This window comes from Caretta caretta, chromosome 2 (assembly GCF_965140235.1).
Source record: "Caretta caretta isolate rCarCar2 chromosome 2, rCarCar1.hap1, whole genome shotgun sequence".
Taxonomy (NCBI): domain Eukaryota; kingdom Metazoa; phylum Chordata; order Testudines; family Cheloniidae; genus Caretta; species Caretta caretta.
Window position 1 is genome coordinate 119,545,192 of NC_134207.1, and position 13,435 is coordinate 119,558,626.

The 13,435-nt window shown below is 36.2% G+C and overlaps 1 protein-coding gene across 11 annotated transcripts in view; it reads right to left on the reverse strand.

The window, feature by feature from the left end:
* Window positions 1–399: 399 nt before the first annotated feature.
* Window positions 400–13,435, reverse strand: part of PRP4K (pre-mRNA processing factor kinase PRP4K) — a 50,934-nt gene continuing 37,898 nt past the window's right edge. Inside the window, exons 11-18 of one of the 11 annotated variants that reach the window (XR_007355188.2) lie at window positions 12,904–13,057; window positions 7,103–7,217; window positions 6,381–6,532; window positions 5,680–5,766; window positions 3,712–4,465; window positions 3,155–3,200; window positions 1,690–2,630; window positions 400–591 (exon numbers count right to left, since the gene is read on the reverse strand). Coding sequence is in view for 1 of the 11 variants with exons in the window: in XM_048839761.2 (XP_048695718.1) it covers window positions 4,262–4,465; window positions 5,680–5,766; window positions 6,381–6,532; window positions 7,103–7,217; window positions 12,904–13,057 (712 nt within the window). In the remaining 10 variants the exon portion in view is untranslated. Of the gene's footprint in view, window positions 4,466–5,679; window positions 5,767–6,380; window positions 6,533–7,102; window positions 7,218–12,903; window positions 13,058–13,435 lie in introns of all 11 variants that reach the window. The other 10 variants (XR_007355190.2, XR_007355191.2, XR_012667040.1 and 7 more) reach the window with 10 other exon arrangements.

Consider the following 13,435-nt stretch of genomic DNA (forward strand, 5'->3'; position numbering starts at 1 on the left):
TTCCCATCCTACAATCTTTACACTCTTATCCCAATTAAGCTACAGCCATCTATCTTAGTCACTAACGGCCCCCATTAGTGTGATACAATTTTTAACGTATTTATCTTCACAAAATCCTGTGCACTATTACCCCACTTTACAGATGGCGAACTGAGGCACAGAGAGACTAAATGACTCTTGCTCAAGGTCACACAGAAAGTGTGTGATGGAGCAGGTAACTGAACACCTCTGGTACCTCAGTTATTGATGCTGGCCTAAACTCGAGCAGAGAAAACGGAATCTGAAGAATGACACTGGCATGTTATGATTTAGTGTATGCAAGTATTTGAAAAAAGTATTTAAAAGCTTTATATTATCAACATTATAAACAGAGCAAAAGTAAAAAACACAAGATGCAAATAAGTTCCAAAATCTTATTTTATTAACTTGAAGCAATTGCCACTTTGAACATTTGCTGCTATAACTATGAGTTACAGTTGATGACTTAATACACTGTAGAAGATTAAGTTATATCTCCTGCATTCTCACAGAATGATCAGCCTTCTGGATCAATATATTCAAAGGTTCTTCAGAGGTTTACGGCCACTTACCCTATATATGGATGGAAAAACATTATTAAAAGATGTGACGATTCAAAATCAAAATTCATTAACAAATTTATTTTAAAATGGTTTTCAATTATTTCAACCTATATGTATTCACCTAAGCAACATACATAACAAATATAAGTAGTAAAGAGATTTTTTAATATACATTCCCACTGCATTTAATTCTCATCAGGGGGCCCAGATTCAAAAGCACTTTTAGTTTGTTTTTTGCTGATTTTCAGTCACCATGAGACACAGATCATGGGTTAAATGCTTGGGTTCAGCCGAGTTTCACGTCGCACAGGGCCTGAGGTGTGGAGGCAGCAAATATAGCTGTATACCACCCTCATCCAAAAGCCAACAGCAAATGGCAGCTTCAGGGATTCTTCTATTTTGTACCAGTTTGCCACAGCTGGGAATCAGCAGAGTTCAGCACCACTCCAGTCACACATCCAACTCTCCCCTACACTAAAGGTTGAGAGGGAGAGGCGTGGCAAATAGGTAACTATGTCTCTATACCACTCAGGAATCTTCCATGCTGGGGGAACCATTTAGCTGGATGCTCAAGCCAGAATTACAACTCCTTTGTTCTGCCAGAAAAGCACAAAGGGAGCTGGAGGAGGGCCAAGGACCAGGATCCGCTTGTTTTTCAACAATTTCTCATAACCCACCTCCCTAGTTGCAATGTTTGCTCTGTTGGCTAAAGGTAAGTAAGAGATAGTATTAGCATATATAATGCATGTGCTACAATAAAATATGGGAACAAAATTTTGTATCCTCTTCTAGTAAAATCTTAAAAACGTCAGTGATGCTAAAATATATATATTTTACCGTCAAATTTGGTTGACTCCTTCCTAAAGGAAAAGTATCATACCCAATATTTCTCTTACAAGAAGAAAGCAAACAGATACAGTATTGTGTATCTTCCTACATTTGATCACAACAAAATCACATCGACCAGAAATGAAACAAGCACATCTTACATATAAATACCATCACAACAGAACTATTCTTAAAATTACCAATAGTGCTAATGAATGCTGTAAACAGAAAGATTAGACAGACATAAAAAATATTTTCATATCTTTTATAGGACAGAAACCTTTGTTCATGTCTTCTGGTGGGCATCATCTTCTTTTGAGCGGCACCTACAACACAAAGAACAAGTAAACGAGCAACTTTATTCTTCTTTAGAATAGTTTTTAAAAGTTCTGTAGGTATAAGGTGCATTGTTTCTATTGGAGTTGACAACTCATTTCATTATTCTTAAATAGGGATACAAAATAATAGTCAAAATCAACAGAAACAATAGGATTTCACTACATCTGTGTAAAATTGCCACCAGAAGTGCTGGATATGTTATAGGTGTCACCAGAACAGTGCAAATTTCTTTGTGTGGAATTAACTAAGTATCTAGTTCTTCATTTCAGTAAGAGTGAAATCTGCATTCTATTTCCTGTATGAACAAGAAACTTAATACGTTGAAGTAGGAACAGATTTACTTTTCATTAAAAATGAAAATAAAAACTGAGAAAAGACAGGTTGAAGGTTCAAAATAGGCATGTAACATCACCCATCACCTGCCTGCTTTGTAGTTCACTACATCTCCTTGGTGGGGAACACCCCACCAGCAGAATGACTGCTTAGTCTCATTTTCCATCCTTGATTGCACTAAGTGTGCATGTTTGTGCCTAGATGGATAAAGAAGTCCTATTTACAATTTGAAACGGGTATTACAAAAAAACCCCTAAATCCCTGTTTTTTCTATACCTTTTATGCAAATAATAAATGGAAATAAAAAGATGCATTTTTTATTGTCTCAAATTATATTTAAAACATCAGTATGGACTGGAAAAGTTTGATTCTGGATTCTTCATGTTGCATAACTAACTCAAATGTTTCAAACTATTTTTAACTGGTTGCTAAATGTTTATCTACACATGCTGTCAGAAATAACCTTGTTAGGAAGGTGAAGTTGGTGTCTCATCAAATCAGACCCATGGAGTAGGCGTAGAGTGGCCTGTGCCTCGCTTTCCTTTCTCTCTTTCAGCACCATCAAAAGGAAAAGTGAGAAAAATAGCACAAACATTAGTTAAAGCCTGAATTCAATCATATATCCTACAGGAATAATTTCATAACAATGAAAGCAGATAGACAGTATCTGTAGGTTTTTGGTTTGTTTTCTTTCTTTTACAATGATGATAATTAGAAATCTAATTAATGTAGTCTAATATCGCCTTCCAAAGATCATAACTTTTAATAATCCCTTTAATTAAAGGATTTACAGAAAAATGAAGGGTTTCTTCTTACGTATTACCTGATTTACCAGCACTGAAGACAAAATCTTTTAAAAATGGCTACAAATGCCTTGTTCACAAAAGACTTTATTATCTAATGATGCATACTGAAAACATACAGAAATCTGCATGGTCCACTTTACATGCAGCAGAACAATCTTCACTTTACAATAAGTGAGTGTCAACTGTTTTATGCAAGAGACAACACTGTCACATTTCTTAAAGAAAAGCTTCATTTACAAAAGAAATAAAAGGTAAAGAAGCAATTACCGCTTTTAAAAAGCAGCTGCTTTGTTCAAGAGTGGAAGGTTTATGCCTGTATTGAAAGACAACATGATCACAAATAATGAAAACAATGAACAAATGAAACACTTTTAGCATAAAGCAGTACACTTTCAAAATGACATACAAATAGTTAAAAATTTCATTATGTTGTCTATCTATCCTTTAGATATAATGTCTTTCAGAATCAGATCCCAACATATGTAATTAGTAAATGAAAACTCTTCTGTAAGTATTGGTTCTATGTCATAGTGAACTATATTTAACAAAATGTATACAAAGTCTATAGCAAGTTGATTAAAAAAAATTAAAGTAATAAGAACAGTACACTGAAGGCGCTCTATCCATCAAGTGCGCATTCTCCAAATTTTAAATGTGATGAACAGAACAGAAGTCGTAACTATGCCACAGTTGCAATGCCAGAAAATAAAACATCATTTATCAAACATGCAGGGAATTCTGCCATAAAGCTATTGTCTCTCATTTGTCAGTTGTTCCAGTAAAATAACATCTTAAACACCGGTGATGTTGATGGTTTAGCTTACCTTCAGTGTACTGAAAGTTGTACACAACCTGCTTTAAAAGAGGAGACCATCCCTGCAGGCAGGCTCAAGAAGGAACAGACCCCCTTCGGCACTGACTACACCAAGGGCATGCTGCTGTGGCCTGCACACACACACCTAGGAAAACGTGAATATAAACAGCATTTATGCTGGCCATTTTTTAAAGACAAAAATGAAGCCAAGTCTGCTAAAAACAAATCAACCACCCAGTATTACTGTTCTTTTATAACAAGCTTTTTTTTTTTTTTTTTTTTTATAATATATGAACTGCAACCATATACATTAGCATTGTACTTGTGTGCAGTCTTGGCAATTAAAACAGTTCTACAGTGAAAATTTTCACATAAGACACAAACAGAATTACTCTAACATTTCTAAAAGAAATATCAGCCTTGGTGTTAATTCAAATATATCATTCTTCCTTAACTTTGCAGGGGAAATATTTATGTTTATATACATTAATAAACTGCTGTGAAATTTCTTCAGTCTTTGTATCTTAACTACTCAAACCCTTTGGACTTCTTCATCTGAATTAAATTTTTTCCTGGATGAAGGCGTGTTGCAGAGCCTGGTTGATGCTAATCCGTTTGGCTGGGTCTAACATTAGGATCTGGTCCAACAAGTCCTTTAGCTGATGTACTTTTTTCCGCTGGTCTTCAGGGAGTCGTTGGCACCCAATTAAGTCTGCTAACAGGTCCTTGGTTGGATTAATGGTGCTCATGACAGTAACTTTTTCCTAATATAAAAAGTGCAACCAACATTTACTTCTACATAAATTAGCACAGTTAATAAAACCACTATGAGCACAGTAACAAGCACATATTCCAGTTAAAGAACTCACTCTCTCTCTGATGTTATTCCTTCTAAATTTACTGCTGTCCAACACAAATTTAGTGTTGTAACTCTCATTACTGTAAATGTTACTTAAAGAAATACTGAAAATTGAACGTAAGACTAGTAAATGTGCTTTATGCCAAATGCATTCATTTTCTTGCACATCTCATTTAAGATCCGCTTCTCTTCATTTGAGACTCAGTGGATTAGTATATTGAGAATTCTAAGTGAGAAAGCATGTTCTATATTTGCCAATTTGACGCATTCTTAGGGTGCACTCTAACGTTCAGTGGTACACACTATAATCCCTAAGGGCATATTTACCCTACAAAATTATGTTGGCCTAAATTACGTCGGTATACAGCCATCACAGTCATTGAATTGCTTTTGTAGTCCACACTATGCTCCTTGTGTTGGTGGTGCATGTCCTCATCAGAAGCGCTTGTACTGACTGTACTGTCAGTATGGGATGGCTTCTGAAAGCCAGTAACAGTCGACGTAAGCAACACAATATTTATACTGACGCTGCATCGACCTAACTACATCGATACTGACTCTATGCCTCTTGTGGAGGTGGTTTTTAAGTTGGGATAGTGGGGCAGTTATGTTGAGGAAGCGAAATTTTAGCATAGACACGTACATAGTTAAATTGACGTAAGCTGCTTTGTGTCGACCTAACTCTGTAGTGTAGACCAGGCTTAAGGGAGTATTCTATAACAAACATTTCACATAAAAGTTGCACATTTTCTAATTTTAATAAAACAAAGGAAGGCAGCAGCATTAAGATTTATTCATAATTTCAAGTTAAGTTTATTGAAAGTTAAATTATATGAAGGAGTGCACTCAGTTTATGATTGAGAATAACCAGATTTTTTAAAAAAATTAAAATACAAAGCCTGAGGGAAATTCCCTGTTGCTAGAACATAATTTAACCTATCACAATAAACTCTCTGCATTCTGCAGGGGAAAAAAATATTTTAAACAGCCTTCACAATGTATCTTGGTACTAATTAGGACATTAATTAATAGGGCATTAATTACTGAATTTCATAAACATTATTATAGTTAAAAAACTTTTTAAAAAATTATAGTTCAGTTAGTCCATTTAAAACTTACCCTTTCTGTTACTTTGTCTACTTCTATATACATGAAGTTGAGATTTTGATCGAAGTGTTGATCTTTGAATACACCTTTTCGGATCATCTGAAAATAAAACAGAGGCAAGAGTTTTGTACAGTTCTTTGTCTTGAAAACTTCAGACTCATCATAACTGAAGATTACATCTACTGACTTACAGTAATATGAATTACTTAACACTTTTAACACTCGTTCAGAGAACAGCGAGAAATGACTAGAACATAAGAACAGCCATACTGAATCTGACCGATGGTCTATCCAGCCCAGTATCCTGTCTTCTGACAGTGGCCAATCTCAGGTGTTTCAGAGGGTATGAACAGAACAGGTAATCATCAAGTGATCCATCCCCTGTCGCCCATTCCCAGCTTCTGGCAAGACTAAACTGAATAAAACGTCACTCAAACCAGTTGGATAACACACACAGTTATTCTCCGTTTACTTACGTGTTTTATTTTTTCAGGTCGGTGTATAAAAGAGGTTTCTGCTTTCACTTAACACATATAGTCTAAGAAAAAGAAGTCATGTACTTTCACGTCATAAGATTTATAATCAATACAAATTCTATAGTCAAAAGGTTGTTATATGCTGGCTTTTAAGACATCAAACCAAATTCAGTGTTTACTATGATGCCCATTACTGCAATTTCATATGAGATTTTAAACAGTTTACACATTTCTTACCTTGTTTGGCATCTTTCCTTTGAGGTCCATGGCAAGTTTCAACATATGGTTATTGGTTTTGCCAGGAAACAGTATTTTTCCTGTATAAAGTTCATATAATGTGCAGCCTACTGACCACATATCTATACCATAATCATAGATTTTTCCTATAACTGAAACAGAAGAGTTTTCTGATTATATCAGTTAATATCACAAAAGCAGGCATAAACATAAAATCCCGCAAGAGCAAAAAGATCCTGTAAACCCTGATTTAGGAACTACCTTAAAACTCATATTCCTAAGAAGAATAAAGTACCAAAGGAAGAGAAAGAAAGTCTTTCCATTTTCCCATGACAGTGGGCTTTAACTGTATCTTGCCCTGGCCACCACAAAATAAAAAACAGTGGAAACTGTCAACCAAAATTACCCCTTCCCCCTGGAAAGGTCATGTGAGCTTCTGCTCACCAAAGTCCGTCTGTTCTGCCTCTGCAACATCTCAAATCCCTGCCCGACTAGGACCAAACAATGAGCATCTCAAGCTCTCTTTCACCAGATGCTAGTGTGTTCTGCTACTCATAGATTGCGGGACTGGCTACATTAAGATTATTGTTTTAACTTTGGTTTTAGTTTTTAGATTATCTATGAAGCATCAATGTTCCAAATACATATGGCCATGTATGATAATTACCAGTCAAGTATTTACGTAATTTAAATACCGAGAGAAATACGTCAGATAAACTTACTAATTTCAGGAGCTCGATAAAATCTACTGACAAGATATGGTGTGATGTCATTATCTGCAACATGTGAAGCTGATCCAAAATCACAAAGCTTTAATATGGTTTTAGATTCATTCACCTGCAAATTAAATAAAAGCTTTACTGGCACAGTGACAGTACACAGATTGTCACTGATGCTGTGATAGTACATAAACTGTCACACACCAGTAACAAGACAATCATCCAATAATCCCCTTAACTAACTTTAACATTTGTTCCCCTTACTCTATCTTGGTTCCTCGTATTCTAATGAAACTGTAATTCCTTCTTAAACTGGAAATGACAATGAATGGCACTACATCATAAAAACTACTGACTTTAAAATTCATTTTTACTGATCAATATGAATAATTTTACAGTTGTTTATCTATAAACTGAGAGACTATTAAATAACATTTCCAAATTTATATTTTCTCTCTACTTATATCAAATGCATGCGCTATTAGCCCACCAAAAATAATCAGTTAACATGATTGACAAAAAAAAAATTAAAACCATGGACAAATATGTCCAAGAACTGTGTGTTCAATTTTTTTTTAAAAAAAGATTTCTTCTAGGTACACAGTAAGAATGACACCTGGTGAGAAAGGCTGGAATCTGCTCCCCAGGCTGCCATTCGTGAGCCCGAACAATGTGCAAGATTAATAAGTGAAGATTATTTACATTCAAATGTGTCTTTCCCTTTCAAAAGAAACATACACAAATTCTGAGCTGGCACAAACTCAGAGTGAGCCTCCCCCAAATACAGAACCAATACACATTTCAAATAGTAGTAGAGTCCTAGTCACTCTTCCCCGTCATCAGAGAAATGGCTCTTCCTTGCCATATTTGGCTTGATCAAAAGTTGGTCATATAAAAGGTCCTGAGGATCCCCTAAATCTTCACCAATCTACTTCTCTAGAGCAGAGTTTCTCAAACTGGGGGTCTTGACCCAAAAGGAGGTTGCAAGGCTATTGGGATCATTTTTTCCCTTGCCTCACAGCTAGGCAGCCGAAGAGCAGTGGCTGTTGGCTGGCCGCCCAGCTCTGAAGGCAGTGCTGCTGCCAGCAGCAGTGCAGAAGTAAGTGGGGGAACGATATGGTTACTTAGCTCTGTAGGGATCTGCACTGATGCAGTGAAAGTTATGTCCAGTACCAAGGGTGGGGTGGGGAAGGTCATCACAGCCTGAAATATTTTCAAAGCAGGGCCCAGCAAAAAAGAAGTTTGAGAATCCCTGCTCCAGAGAATTAGACAGGGTAGCAGCCTGCGCAGAACTAGACAACATTCCCTGTCTGAAGATCAGTCCAGAATGTGTTCATGTAATGAAGGCACATAATTTTCCACTCAGAGCGCAAGAGAGTCACTTCTGCAATGCAGCCAAGTTCCAATGATCCCAAGAACAGAGCAAACAAAAGTCACTTCCATACCTGGATAGCATGAACTGCAGCACTCAGCTCTGTTGCCAAACCAGAGAGCTGGCTAAAATTCTCACTCTCTAAATCTGGTTTTCATATATCAACTTACTGTGTCAGTAATAACAATGCACATCGGAATTAGTAGTTATTAGCTAATTAATATTACATAGTTCATGTCATTTTTTGGGTAAATATTCTTATAGCTGGAAACATACAGCCTCTATTAGATTACCACACCACCAATAAGACTTAAATACCTCATATTAAATGAAATGAATCAACTATAAGGACTAGCCAAAAAAAATATTCTACAAAGTTTTAGACTGTTTGGAATAGAATTCATGCCTCCAATACAAAGTTAGAACATTTGTTGAAGTCATTTACGAACATTAGTATTCATTTTGTATGTACTGTAATAAAATTTAGAATCTTTAATATGAAAAAATATTCCAGTAGGACATATATATTCAAGTAGTCAAAAAACATGTTATTTTATTATTTGTTATATTATTCAGCTTTCACAAGTTGAACAGGCATTTGCTAAGATTAAAGCAATGCACTTCACTACTTTTCACACAAGTTTAAGTACGAGACCGCACTGCACTCCAGAGATTAACTTTACAGTCACTCGCCTCTGGAATTTTTTGATAGCAGGATTTTCTCTCAGAAAAAAGGGGTAAAGTTGCATGTGCATGTAGTTTTTTGTTTCTGTTTGTAGAATGAATGGAAAAGTGAAAACTAACTTTTATACACTGAAAAAAGCAAAATTCTAAATTGAGCCAGAACTTCTAGTATGACTAATACAAAAAACACCAAAGGGAAAAAGCATACAAGAATTTTTGAAGTTCTATTCAGAAATATTTGCGAATGCTGGAGATGACCCTGAATAAACTGAAGATATCATCATAAAGGTGAGAACTTTATTTTTCTATTAGAACACATTGTCCTGTATGTGTGTGTAAATGGTTGGATGCCATAGAGAATTCCTTTATCAAAATGAGGATCGCACTGATGGCTTGGATCGCTATAATTTCTAGGGGTTGCTGACAACTCATAAAAGGACATTACTTTTTTTTTTTTAAATGATACTTGGATGGGAAATGAGGCCTTAAGATCTTTCACAGTTTGATTTCCTTTTTTGAAAGGGTGCACTTAAGGCTTCTTGGGCAGATAAACTGAAAGACAGAATGCTTATTTTAGGATTCCTTACGTAAAGCCTTTGTTTTTCACAAAGAGGTCTAAAGATTAGCTTTAAAATATTTGAACAGTTGTATTCTTACTCATGTGGGCAATTTTTAAAACTCAATATTTTAACTATGTTATAGGTGGAAACCTCTTTCAGTCATGGAGTAAATAGGAAATTTTAGAAATAGAGAAAGTCTTAAGTTCTTGCCTGCTCACTTTTTTCAGACATCTATTTGGTTAAAATGATTATACTACATTGTTAAATTTATTACAGATTATTTCAACCATGCTAATAAGAGATATAATCATCTTGGGGAAAAAAAATCTACTCTCATTTTGTGGCTGGACAGACCACAGATTAGTTAAGCCAAGCTCAAACTTTGTAGGGAACATAGAAGAAAGTCCTGGTTGAACCTTAAAATGTATAATATAACCTGTCAATCTGAGCACTTAAATTGGTTTCTGGATACTTGTGTGGAGAGCTAGAGTAGGAGTTTTTGGACTTATTCCATTTAACTTAATCCTCTTCATTATTTCAAGTCTTTATAATGCTTTATAATACTATTATAAGTCATGCTTCTAAGCACTGACATTATTTCTTAGTTGATGCTTTCAAGAGAACAGAGGGAAGCCATCCATCAGTTCAAATTAGTCAGACTTCTCACCTTAGATAACATTAAGGGAACAATTCAGATTTCCCTCAGGGGATTCTAACTCAATATATTTGATTTTTAAAAATGTATTTAAGAAAAGCTAAGTTATTTTAACACAGTTCAGCCAGAGAGAGATGTATCATATCTATAATATAGTTGGGTTAGAAAAGATTAATCTCTTTGAACAGTCAAATTAAACAAGATAATTAGGCAAACTGGATTTTCCATTCATGCAAGCTCAGAATTGGGAGGGAAGAATCAAGTTAACCCTAGCTGTGCCTTAGGGCTTGTCTACAGTTATAGCGCTGCTCTAGCACTTAGTGAAGACGCTACCTATGCTGACAGGAGAGAGCTTGCGCTGTCTACACTGGGGACTAGGTTGGTATAACTACATCACTCAGAGGTGTGGATTTTCCACACCTCTGAATGACATGGTAATATCAACAAAAGTTTGTAGTGTAGACCAGTGGTTTTCAACTTGTGGTCAATGGACCTTTAGGGGTCCACAGAATACATCTAAGTATCAGAGGGTAGCCGTGTTAGTTTGTATCCACAAAAACAACAGGGAGACTGGTGGCACCTTAAAGACTAACAGATTTATTTGGGCATAAGCTTTCATAGGTAAAAAACCCACTTCTTCAGATGCACCCTGAAGAAGTGGGTTTTTTACCCAAGAAAGCTTATGCCCAAATAAATCTGTTAGTCTTTAAGGTGCCACCAGCCCCCCTGCTGTTTTTGAGAATACGTCTAAGTTCACAAAGGGGTCTGGCACCTCCATTAGAAATTTTTTAGGGGTCCGCAAATGAAAAGAGGTTGAAAACCACTTCTGCAGACCAAGCCTAAGTTAACTTGACCATTAAAAACAGCTTTTTAACACGTGTTTTTAAAGAAACAGAGCCAAATTTGTTATTGGAGGCTTCAAAGAAGTTATACTACATATAAATTTGGCCCTCTCTCTATCTTTTTTTTTTTTTTTAAACGGCCAGGGTATAAATTTAAGACCCTGTATGGCCCTCAAGTCAGTTATTTGCATAAAACTCAAGGGTAGAATATGGTTTTTACTTATTAAACTTTCAGGTATTCTCTATTATTTGTTCAGTATCTTATTGTTCTACTCAGCATCCCTCCATGAAAAAATAAGCTCACATTTAAAACTACTTATTTCTGCCCTTTGTTGCTTTCTTAATTTTGTTTCTCTACCTTCCCATTCTTTTATTCTCCTTCTGTCTATCCCCTGCATTTCTTTCCCTACAGCAATTCCAAATTCCTACTTTTAGAGTTTTGCGTCCACCCCCTCCCATCCACTAAAGTAATCAGCAGTTACATAGTTAATGTTATTATTTAAAATACCATGATTATGCTTTAGAGCAGCAGTTCTCAAACTGAGAGTCAGGACCCCAAAGTGGGTCGCGACCCCGTTTTAATGGGGTTGCCAGGGCTGCCGTTAGACTTGCTGGGGCCCAGGACTGAAGCCCAAGCCCAAAGTCTGAGCCCAAGGGCTTCAGCCCTGGGTGGTGGGGCTCAGGTTACAGACCCTGCTGCCTGGGGCTGAAGTCCTGGGGCTTCTGCTTTGGCCCCCGGACCCAGTGCAGTGGGGCTCAGGTGAGCTCAGGCTTTGGTCCTCCCTCCTGAGGTCGTGCAGTAATTTTTGTTGTCAGAAGGGGGTCGTGGTGCAATGAAGTTTGAGAACCTCTGCTTTAGAGTTAACACCCCAATAGGATTAATGAAGGATAACAAGGAGTTAATGGATCCTAGATATTGTTTCAAATTGATGCACACTCAAAAGACAGTTAATTGCTTACACTAGGTTCATATTTAGGTTATTTTCACAACCAGGAAGACTAGAAACTTACATTTTTAAGTAAGTGAAAGCTCAGATTCTGTAGGATTTGAATCTGTCATATGGCACACAAATACATCAAGTGAACCAAAAGCAACCTGTGTTCTGGTGTTTAACTCCCATGACGCTATGCCTATCCTCTGCTGCAAGGGTACAGGGAAGAGAGTTTAAGGAGTCTTTCCCACTCCCTTCATACGAACAAAAGGAATCATCTCAATTTAGAGCCAGCTAGCATGTTTGGCTCTTGCAGCAGACATGTCTTTGCTAGCACACTCACAAAAAGGGAGCATTTTCTTCCATTATCTTTAAAGAAGTCAAAAATCTTTCTTCTCAGAAAGAATGCTTCCTTACTTTGCAATACTGAAGCCCTCTTTTTAAAGAAGTATGAGTGGAACATGAAGGGGGATCTGGGCAGTCGCTGTGCTGGTTTAAAGGATAAAATCCCAGGTTACCACAGGTTATGTTTAGTGTTAAAGTTTTTTAATTGGAAGCAGAGAATATTTGATTGAATTACAGTTATTTTCTTATTTACTATTTATACCATGATGATTATATTTTGTCCTAATACAAAATCAAAAGCTTTTTTTCCGAGTAAAAGGATGACAAAATTTGGACTTTAAAATTCAGATAACACCCTTTTCAAACAAAAATGTATTTTGCACAGGCTGTCTTATAGTGTTAAATATTACTTACCAAAATATTGTCTGGTTTAATATCAGCATGTAGGATGTTACATCTCTTAAGTAGTTTTAATGCCAGGAACAATTGCTGGCTGTAGGACCGTACAGCTTTAATGTGGAGACCGACATCCTTTCCATACTTTTTCAGTACCTCTCGTAAATTCATACTATTTATGTATATAAAAATTATAGGAAAAACATTAAACAAGGAATAGCATATTTATATTTTAATCATCAATTTTAATGTATATAAACTAATTCTCTTTTAGGCAGTAGGAAAAAAATCACTTAAACCAGACCAACTTGAAATAGATTCCTTGTCATCAGGCCATATACTGAAATAGTAGCCAATCAGAGCAAGAGATGCTATACAGTTACTGACATGACTGTGCTTTTCTAACAGTTATGCAACTTCATTAGGATTCACTGCGGGTCTCATTTGTGTAAAAACTATGAGTTTCTCAACAGCTGTATGGTCTTTTGTAAATTTTCTCAAGGGACAAAATAGGGCAGGAAAACATATTGACTGGGACTTGGGGAGGAGA